Here is a 10784-nt window from a genome sequence, read left to right as displayed (position 1 = left end):
ATGTCATGCTTGTTAAACATTTATAAATCTGAGATGGTAGTCCAGCAACAGAATGCTAAACAGCCACAGATCTCCAAACAGAAAAGAAAAAGGCCAAGGCTGGAGGACTTACATCTGGAAGGCTGTATAAGAAGGGGTGGGGGGTTACTTTTATTCTTGGAGCTATTTTGAAAATACATTTAGTTTTGGTTTATAAATGGAGCAGGGAAAGCTGAGAAGTCAAATTAAAGCCAAGCAAAACTTTTTTTTTTTTTTAAGTAGAACCTTTATTAAAATACACAAGACCCTATCATTAAGTTATGCTTCCCAAATCATGAAGCAAAAAAATGTTTCTAGTTATGAAAAAGTTCACAGAGAAATGAGAAACAGTGTTTTTGGAAGAATAACACAAACTTGGTTAAAAAGGGTATGACTGGGAAAACTTTCAGAATTGAAAAGTCAACAATATACATATTTCATTGCAGAATAAACAAAAATCTCCTCTTGGGACATATTGTCTTGTTAAAAAGAGAAACTATGACTTGAACAGGGTGAGACAGTATAAACGCTCACAGACAGCTTGAAAATAGCTTTAGGCAGTTTAGTTCATAATAGAAAACACATTTGTTTCTCCCACTGATCCAATTTGACTTCAAATGTTTTCAACATCCTGTTCAGCTTGTGATATTTATCCTAAAAGCATCATGCTGAGATCTGCCATGTGCTCAATATTACCTCCCAGTTATGTATTTTTAGGCATTATTCTGAATCTATTAATATAGAAAAATCTATTATTGCATATTGGCTAATACAAAAATTAGCACCGAAGTATATAATTTTACCACCAAATATAAGTCCTCATATATTTACAGCACAATTACATTTAAAAATGTGAAAAACATGAGAAAAACAAAGAAACCATTTTAACTCCAGTGAACTGTTTACTCCTCGAAAATATCATGTAGATAAAAGCTAATGCCAGTGGACACAGAAACTAAAAGATGTTACTTAATAATCAAAATTTTGAGCTAAAGATTTAAATATTACAATATTCAGTGCTATTTTAAAAATGAAAAATAAATTAAGTGAGAAAACTTTATACACATAATACTGTACATCACATCACACCTGCAGCAGATGTGTTTTCCAGCATTTCCCGTATCAGACTACCATAAATTAAACCCCTTCAAAACTAATGGCACCCACAAGATCTGACCACCATATTTCTATATTTTTTCAGAATAACATTGGAGCTGTCATCAAAGTAAAGCACCGATATGGCGTTGAGCTTGGTTGGGGCACAGCATGGCTTTGGCACATTGTTTGGAAACATTAAATGGACCTAGAAATGAAAATATGTGCAAAGTGTAAAAGATCCAGCAAATAATGAGTTTTCAGTTCACATTTAAAAGTGGGAACAATATGAAGTCATAACATGATTGTATAACTGTACAAATGTGCAACAGACTCTAAAGAATACTCACCAGGGTTTGCACAATTGCATGATTTGTTGCATTCATGTGAGCATTGAGTGGAAACGAACATTCGCCATCACAGTAAAATGCTGCATATCCCTCAGGTGCAATAATCCAGTCCTTTACACAAATAAAGACAATATTTACCTCCAATAATTTATAATCCAGATGAATATTTTTCGTAGTTTCTTGTTACTGACTTAGTCCTGTCAGTATTTTTGTGGAAAAAATACAAAATAACCGAGTCCTACCTGCCAGCCCAGGTCTCGAAAACTGACGTAAAGCTCATGCTTCTTACAGGCCTGCTTCTGTTCACTGGTGTTATAATCTGAAAAAAATAGAGAAATTCATTTAAAGAAAAGGCTTAATTATAATGATAATGTTTATCAATGATAATGATGGTGAGATATTGATATGCAGACTATTAATGCAATTATATGAAGCTATGAATGAAGAAATCTGTTCAGATAACAGATTTTTTAATAATTATATGCCAACTCAATAAACAAAAAATAAAAAATTCAATAAAAACTAACAATAAAAAACTGAAGACAAACATTTAGCACCTTGACAAACAAAGAATAAACCTCCTTCCAAACACTTAATTCTCTGGTGAGCACTGAATATGTTAGTTTGCTTAAAAGGTAATAATTAAATAAAATAGTTCCTAAGTTTCTGAGAACACTATGATTGGTATAAAAGAGGTAAAAGAAATCATAAAAACAAAGAATAACATCATAATTCTATCCTCGGTGCACACACCTCCGGTTTTTGGCGTCCTTGATGTTTCTTGCTGATTATTGGATTTATTGCGATTGTGGTTCTTCTTTTTCCCACCGGCAGCTCGGACGGAGCGAAGCAACACCCCGCTGGCCTTAAAGAAAGCAACCATGAACGGCTGTTTGGACTGGGGCCCGTTCCTCCCGATGATTCCAGCAGATTTAATGTTGATACTTCGTCCTTTGCAAAAACAGAAAGTAAATCCAACTTTCAAAACAACAGTAAGAGGTTTATTTTATATTTTAATGACTGCTTTCATGATGAGCTTTCAGTTATAACAAACATAAAAACTAGCGTGGATTTAGGTCTTTCTATTTGTGATCACTGTTTTCTGAGGTTATATTAAACAACATTTTGTTTACTATTAAAAGCAGATAGAGTAGACTGTGATGAAATATAAGCTTCTTGATCTTTTTTTCAGTTTGAAGTAAATCTGTAAAAGTTTCAAGGAAAAACAATTCAATTTTTTTAAATGAAATCAGAGCTTGACTTGCCGTCCATGGTCTCCACACAGAGCTGAAGGCCGAAGTTCTGCTGTGGGTTCATCACCCAGTGGTTACTGGTGGCTGTTATGTCGAACACTAACCACCCCCCATCGGTTCCCTGGACCTTTTTGGAGTCAAGCAAAAAAGTCTCTGCATCTCTGAAAGTAAAACAAAAGGGGAATAAAAAGATGCATTAGAGTGAAACTAAGAAATAGTGATGCCAAAACTTTAACCTCATTATCTTTTTGAAATTATCTTTTTTAAGAGACTTTTAAGTGAAAACAATGTGATTCATCATGTTTTCTAGATAGGAAAGCTTTACAGCTATAGTTGAAAAAGCTGTTTATGTTTAAAGAGGGAAAAAGCTGCAGAGTTTTTGTGGTAAAATGTGTGCCAAGATCTGCACAAAACATTTCAGGCGTTATGAATCATGTATGTCAGCTTTTGTGTATTTTCAGTGCAAAAGCTTGACAGAAGGCATCAATCAACTCTCTGCTCCACAATTTGCATTTGATTCCCTTCGACTGGCAGATCGGATACGGCAGCAGCTGTTAGGTTTTTTGCGGTCACATCGTAGTGGTTGGAGACATTCGAGGTTTTCCATGTGGCCTCAATAGCTCATGTGTTTATTATAGGTGAAATAAAACTCGAGAATAATTTTTTATGAAGAACATACTGCTGAACTTCCTCTGAGAAGTGCAACTTTAAACTCACCTTATGTAGTTATTTGACTTGTTCTGGTGTAAATTTACAGAGATACTGCATGTGTAAAAAAATGCTCACATTCAAACAACTGAGCAATTTGGCTCATTTGTTTACCTACTTTAATAGTGATTGCAACTTTTATTTAACTAAAACAAAATGATTTTTTAACATAATGAACAGCAGCAAGAGATTCTTGTTGGGGTAGCTAATATCAGAGATTCAAATTCTTTGTAAAAAAATGACTTTACTTGTCCTTTTCACTACATAGTCAGCTCACATAAAACCTTTGGAGAATGAACTAAAGAAAACCACTCTGACAGAAATTGGTTTCTATATATAGTATTGATAAAATGTTTATATAAAATATATATAGACTTCAGTCTGGTAGGTTGAAACCCACTGAGCTCTGAGCGGTGGGATTGTCTCGCTCCTGTCTGAGAACACTAATTCAAAAGGTCTATTCTTGGTGAAAACATGTGTGAAAACATGAACTGAGCATTCTTCCCCTTTAAGATGGCAAAGTCCATTGACTTGGACCTTTTGAAAGCCCAGGAGAGTCATATCTTCCCTTCAATCACCCACACACATTTTTTGGCAAGCACATGTGGGCCCACTTTTAAGTACACCCTTGTGTATTCAGCAATGTCATGCTTTAAGCTTCCAGTATATTGTTAAGACAGGCAGGTGGTGGGCACAACAGTGATCATGGGTTTACCCAAGGGACCCTTCTCCTCAACCCCCAACCCCACTTTTTGGGCCCCCGTGGTTTTAGCTGGGACACGGCTCGCTTGGCAGGCAACACAAGACGAGTGATAACTGATGGACCTTCCAAGCTACATAAGTGTCCAACTTGCTAATGGACTTCTCGTTATCCAAGAACTATATTTGTAAAGCAGACATGGTGTCAATGAAAGAGAGCAGAGTTTCTGATAGACGACTGGTTTCTGGAAGCAGGAACAACATTGGCTGATTAAGTATTTGCCTTTTAAAAAAATGAAATAAGACTGCACACATTAGCTTGGGGTGTAAATAGTTTTACCATTATTAGTAAGAGGATAAATTGTAGTTGTAATGGTTTTGTTTGTTTTGTTTTTTTCCCAACAATTACCACTTTAGGTCTTTTATTCTTCTGCTATGTTTTTAATTTAAATCTTTGTCTCTGACATTACATTTACCATTTATAAAACTGTTATAACCACATTTTTATAATGCATCATTGGTGTAAGAAGCATTAAGTAGCAAAATACATTTGCATCATCAAGACTGAGAGTCATCAGGTACCAGAATTGCTTGCACTAAAGTAATATACTAAATCACTGAATTATAAATAGTAACGCCTTGCAGAAATGCCAAGTTTTAAGTTAAGGGTCCCCAAATGATGGACAGTGACCGAGATCCAGACCCAAATCAAGTTTTATCTGGACCCATGTTGATTGGTAAATTTTATTAGAATTAAAATATTCTTTAAATGTATGTATATATATGTGTGTTTGTGTGTGTTTATAAATAAAGTTTCACATACGCACATTTTTACGTTTTTGTTTTCTTGCACCTTTCTACAATTTACGGTAGCTCATTTTGCAGCTTTTCTAAAATTTATGGCAATTCAATTTAGGTAGCACAACTTTTCTAGCATTCAATTCCTACATCTAGCCCACACGTTCTTCTATCCGCAGACAGAAGCTGTCAGCTTACAGGGAGGTACAGGCCTGAAAGATAATATGGTGAGTGAAAAAAAATAGGTTGGCTGTCACTAAAAGGCAATGTCATTATATATTCTGAACCTTTCTGAGAGAAAAAAAATATTTTAAAGGCAACCTTTTTAAATATTTTTTGACGACTACTGTTAAGCTGTGTGACAAAATACTGTAAAACATCATTGTTACTTCTTGAACTGTAGGAGAATTTATTGAGTGATATAAAAAGGTCAATATTTGCATCAAAATTGTTTACAGTGAAAGAAGTAGCATGTGTGTAAACACAGCCTACTTATAATCTCCTAAATGTGCAGGTTTTGTTCTTTGGGGGGCACTTACTTGTTTTGATATTCCTTGATGACTTGATATATCATAATTTTGAGGGTGATATTGTTGTAGCGGACATGACTGCGGTCCTTGTAGATCCTGAACTCTGCTGCAGTCACCGCCTCTCCGTCCGGGATCTGAGTCAGGTCAAAACGAAACTCCTTGTAGTGTCTTCTTTGGTGAGAAAAATCTTTATCTTTTTCCACTAGAAAATAAAACATCACATGAAGAACTTCTCGTTTATTTGCTGCCAGCAAAACTCAACAGAAAATATGAGTTCACCTCCTGAACTAGCATTACAGAAGGAAAAGACAGAATAATTTATCACATCTTCTTTTACATTCACGATCCAATCCAAACATTTTGAGGACCAACAAAAGCACTTTCCAGTTCATTAAATCAGTCAACTGAATACAGGTAGCAGTTCCCAGACAGGTCCTCTACTGTGTGCCGCACTGCATTCTCTGGCCATGATGAATGGGCTGTCAGTTAAGAAAAACAGGCTGATTTCAATTAAAGACACTTTCTTCTGCTCCTGAAGAGAGAGAGGACCAGACAGGATTCTTCAGCGCCATGTGAACGTCTACTCTGACCTCATTTCTGACCTGCCACTCACCTCTAGTAAAAATCCCTGAAGACTCTTTCATGATCGTAAATATTTAAAACCAAATATATCTAATGAAAGGAGTAATAGATGATATCCCTTTCAGGCGGGGGTGCATTTTGGTAGAATAAAACAACATCAAAGACAATGAACGCTAGAAAAAGTGACTTCAACTGTCCCACAACCCTCGGGGGGGGGGAAAAAAAGGTATCAGACTGAGGTCAGCGGATGTTCTGAGTGATATTATGCAGTTTGTTTCCCTGATGTTTTATCATGAGAGGACGCCTGCGGTTACTTAGCACAAACAAGTCAGAGGTCAGGCCTGACTTTTTACCCACTGAGTGTGTTCTATTAAATTAACCACAGGCTGTAATCTGAAGCAGAAGTGCCACTGAGAGCCAAGAGCTTTTAACTTTCAAACAGCTTAAAGATTCAATAACTTTACTCCCCGCTAAGACTGAACTGTGGGCATTTCTCAATTAAAGTCAGCTCGTTTTAAACAGGACAACGTAAAAAGGATCAAATAATTGGAGCTTTATATATCTTATTGTGAATTTTACTGCTGTCCTCAGCTACTGACTTCTCATTGATATTTCAAGTTCACGTGGTGACAGTAAACATATTAAACTGCAGGAAGGGCCACATAGATGTTTGTAAAACAGTTGAGGTCAGCTGCTGTATTTGAGCGTACTGTAATAAAGACAGAGCCCTATTGAGAACTTCCCTGACAGTCCCCAGAACCAGAGCAGAGCTTTCAAGGTTGACAGTGTACATGCCCCGGTGTAGTGGTAAGTGGAAACAGATGGCCTCAAACCAAGGTGAGGGATTATCGTTTCAAGCAACGCTATACACAGTTCTTACTTTTACATTATTTACTCTCTATAGAGTTAGCTGAATATATGTTTTAAATCCTTTATTTAAATGTCCCAAGGTGCAGCATCATTATCGACTGCCGCTGAAAGGTGAAGACAAACAATTTTTCTTTTTTTATTGGTTTTGTCTAACTGTGTGTGTGTCTGTTACCAAAATATAATAAACCACAGATTTTAATGAAACTTGCAGAAATTAATCATTATATGTTCATGTACAGCTCATTAACTTTTGGAGCCAACTTTATTTAAGATGGCCACCACAGCCAAACGAACTTAGATAACAAAAGGTTACTGTAATTCAGTCATTTGTACATAAATTGTGCTAAGATTTTGTGTGACTATAGCTGCGAGTCACACACAACAACATCTACAAATGATTAACGTTTGAAATGAATCCAATTAAAGTTGTACGCGACTGCTAATCGACATTAGGCAAAACTAAAATGGTTATAAATCAGTAAATTTTACAGAATTTATGCTAAGATTTGTACTGATTGTAGCTGAGAGTCTTTCACAGGACATACTCTGAGAATGACATCTTGTGATTTCACATGACAACGCACCAAACATTATTTTCAAGGTTTGACCAAAACGGCTACAACTCCACTATTTCTCAACATAAAATAATCTTAGGCTAATCTTCTGGCATGAAAGGCAATATACATACCTTCATGGAATAGTAGGCCTTTATTTATTTTAGTAATTTACTCTGTAGCATGTTTTGAATAGTCCTTACAGAACAATAAATCATACAAAATAACAGAGGGAACAAGCTTTTAGGCTTCACTAATAGTGACAGAACCTCACATGCAGACATCCATCAATATCACAACCCTTTTAAACAACAGGAAATAATTGAGACCAATTTTCTCAAGGTCAGACAGTCATCTGATAAGCTGCTCTGAACTGCTGGGTTAAGGGTCGCAGCTACCGAACAAATACAATCATTATCCAAATCAACTGCTGCTTTAATGGAAAGCAGCATAAAATGACAAATGTTGGTTTGCTTTGATTGTGTTAAATGCAAAAGTTTTCCCACACACACATACACACAAACACACAAGGCTAAAGCAACCCATTAGCAGCCAAAGGTAGTTTTTTTTTTTAAATTCATATTTAGATTTGCAAAACTCTTTAGTGGAATCTACAAATACAGAAAATTATTTCAAATAAAACTAAAGATATTTGCAACATTTATTTATGGTGCGTGTGCCAGATAATTTCGAGTAATTTCAGCAACACAGGCCAAAAAATGCACAGTTATTCATGCTGTGGAGCTGGAATATCCATATATAAAGTGTAGAGACTTTTCGTGAAACAATAAACACATTAGGTTAAACTGTACCTTTAAACTTCTGTTGTGGGGTTACAGGGTTAATTCGATGGTGAATTCTCCTACACTTTTTATGTTTATTGAGGGCATTAATACTGATTTGGTCTGATCAATCAGACAGACACTCACCCAAATTGACAAAACTCATGACCATGTCTGCGTCATTGAGGAAGTTGGTGTCTTGCGCGTTGGTGAGAGCCGGACTGTGGCCCAGCAGAGGCGCACGGTACGGCTGCGCCACGCGGGTGTAGCCCGCGTGCTGGGGGCTGTAGTAACTTTTCCTGGAGTGCCCCTGAGCCCTGGCACCGACGCTCTTCCCTGCGCCCTGATGCAAGCCCCTGGCCGCCTCTTCCTCCTCCTCCTCCTCTTCCTCCTCCACGGCCATGGCGTTGTAGAGGTCGAGCATGAAGAGCGGCGCGGAGGACGCCTGCTTCCCGGGGGAGAAGGGCCTCGGCCGGTGGGGCAAGCCCAGGATGGAGAGGATCTCTCTCTGGATCTCCCGGCGCTCGTGATTGCGCAGGCGCCTGTAGATAAAACTGGAGTGCACATGGTTGTCGCTGACGCCGCAGAACGCGCAGGAGAGAAAAGTCAAACAGCTCCACGCAAGAACAGCGAGCGCTGTCATCCTGACAAATGGCTCACTTTGAGATCAGTGAGGGGGAACTACATTGCACTCTATGAGAAAATATTTAAAAGGCTGCCAATAGAGTTCCCAAAGACACAACTTTCACAGAAGAAGACGTTTAAATCATCTGTCTATAAAAAAGAAGTATTAATCTGCAGGGGGGAAAAAAGCCGCTCCTCGTTCCCCTGGTTGTATTTACTCCTCCGAGGTCTAACCAGAGTCCCCGAGTATTTATGGAGCTATGACCCCGTCCCTCACCTTACTCCTCTGTCAGGGAAAAAAAAAATCCTGTAGGTACGCCCAGGACGTGGAGGGATAATAAGTTTCCGAGTGGATGAAATGTGGTGAACTGTGTCAGAAATGAGAAGAAAGAAACACTCGACTCATGCCCTGGCTATTTTTTTCCTCCCCTTCTTAAAAGCCTATTGGGACCAGTAGTTGCCCTTCGGGTCCATCCCACACTCAGCTTTTGTGTTTGCATCCTCCTCCAGCGGCCGCAGTAAAACTTCAGCCCCGGTCTCATGATGAATGTGGCGGCTCGGGAGTGTAAAAGGAGACACTTGAAATCCGAGAGCGCCGTCTTAACGAGTGAAAGAATAATGACAGAGGCTTTTAATCACCTCTACTTATTGAAGTCTGCGTGCTCATAGGAGAGAGGAGTCCTGCTGCGTTCACTGGAAGGACTTCAGCGGGGAATAAACAAAACAAAACACCAACAAACCTTAAATAACCAGAAAAACATGTTGCAGACAAAAACATACCATTATTTAGTCCTTTAGTCTTAGCAGTAAGTTGGACAAGATGCAAAAAAAAGATTACCTATAGCAACCTGCACACCATCTGCAGTTTTAAATCTTAACTATGCCGTTTAATGACAAAATCTCAGTTCTATTTGCAATGAAAATACATCAAAATCAAACAATCTTTATGCAGAAAACTGAATCTTTACACAAGCAATAAACAGTAAAATGAAGTGAGCAATACAAACCTAGTATTCCTTGAAGCAATGCATATCACTCGCTGCCTTTCGTGTCAGTTTCAGACTGTGATCATCTTCTGATGAGAAATGACTTAGTTGTAGCTTAAAAGGACTTCATGCAAAATTTCATGCTATGTCTGGAGATGTTGCACAGAACACGTGTTGTGAATGACTCTCAGCTACTACCATGCCAAATTTTAGCTCAATATCTGTAAAATTGACTGCTTTCTAGCTATATTTGTGTCTTGTGTCAATTAGCAGTGGTGCCCATCCTCAATGAACCAATTCCAAAAGTTGATTATTTCCTTAGAAATTTCTCCAGTGGTTCATGAGATATTTTGCTAACAGACTAAAAGAGTTGACTCGCACAGGTAATACTAAAGCTCTCACACAGTGAGTAGCTCCTGGAGCATGTGTTGTGAATGACTCATCTACAACAACATCAAACTTTAGGATAATAAGGGTAAAACTGACAAATTTGTCTAGTGGTTTGTGAGATATTTTGCTAACAGATAGACAACATTGACTCTAAATTGTTAATGGCAAAATAAGAAAAAGTTCTTGCGCAATCTGTTAATGCTCAGGTTATCTGTTGGGGATCAGTTTCAGCTAGAAACACATCAAATTTAATCTCCATATCTGTAAAATTGACTGAGTTGAAGCCAACGTTGTGTTTTTTAAGTGGCTGTAGTAGCCATCTGAAGTTGGGTCAACTCCAAAAGTTAGTCAGTTGTAAATGATCATGTAATGATTAGTTTTTGAAAGTTTCATTAATATTTGTCTATCAGTTCATTAGAGATTTTGTTAATGAACAGACAATTTCACACACACAGTCAAAAACATTATTGCCCGCCAGTAAAAAGCAGGCGGGTGATATTGAGAGTTTTTACATTATGATGTGGTTGCTACTGTCCAAAAGAAGA

At 37.7% G+C, this 10784-nt stretch overlaps 2 protein-coding genes across 2 annotated transcripts in view; both read right to left on the bottom strand.

The window, feature by feature from the left end:
• Positions 1-241: 241 nt before the first annotated feature.
• Positions 242-9444, bottom strand: bmp5 (bone morphogenetic protein 5). The gene is made up of 7 exons (XM_017412754.3): positions 8387-9444; positions 5461-5653; positions 2729-2877; positions 2217-2414; positions 1706-1782; positions 1464-1574; positions 242-1321 (listed from the first exon to the last, which is right to left on the bottom strand). The coding sequence occupies exons 1-7, from the start codon at positions 8880-8882 to the stop codon at positions 1172-1174; spliced, it is 1374 nt and encodes a 457-aa protein (XP_017268243.1). The 5' UTR covers positions 8883-9444; the 3' UTR covers positions 242-1171.
• The window catches only part of col21a1 (collagen, type XXI, alpha 1), a 28928-nt gene continuing 26707 nt past the window's right edge, over positions 8564-10784 (bottom strand). The window contains exon 27 of the mRNA XM_037973614.1: positions 8564-8575. The gene's annotated coding sequence lies outside the window, so the exon portion shown is untranslated. The remainder of the gene's footprint in view (positions 8576-10784) is intronic.

Source organism: Kryptolebias marmoratus, linkage group LG22, assembly GCF_001649575.2.
Source record: "Kryptolebias marmoratus isolate JLee-2015 linkage group LG22, ASM164957v2, whole genome shotgun sequence".
Classification (NCBI taxonomy): domain Eukaryota; kingdom Metazoa; phylum Chordata; class Actinopteri; order Cyprinodontiformes; family Rivulidae; genus Kryptolebias; species Kryptolebias marmoratus.
Note: the sequence above shows the minus strand (reverse complement) of the source record. Positions and strands in the feature narration are given on the sequence as shown.

Bases quoted from the DNA above. Each gene is read 5' to 3' on its own strand.
- bmp5 (XM_017412754.3), bottom strand. From the start codon at position 8,882: ATGACAGCGCTCGCTGTTCTTGCGTGGAGCTGTTTGACTTTTCTCTCC. The intron at 5,654-8,386 runs GTGAGTGTCTGT...TTTATTTTCTAG, and splicing joins CATGAGTTTTGTCAATTTGG to TGGAAAAAGATAAAGATTTT. The intron at 1,322-1,463 runs GTGAGTATTCTT...TTTCATTTCTAG, and splicing joins ATGCAATTGTGCAAACCCTG to GTCCATTTAATGTTTCCAAA.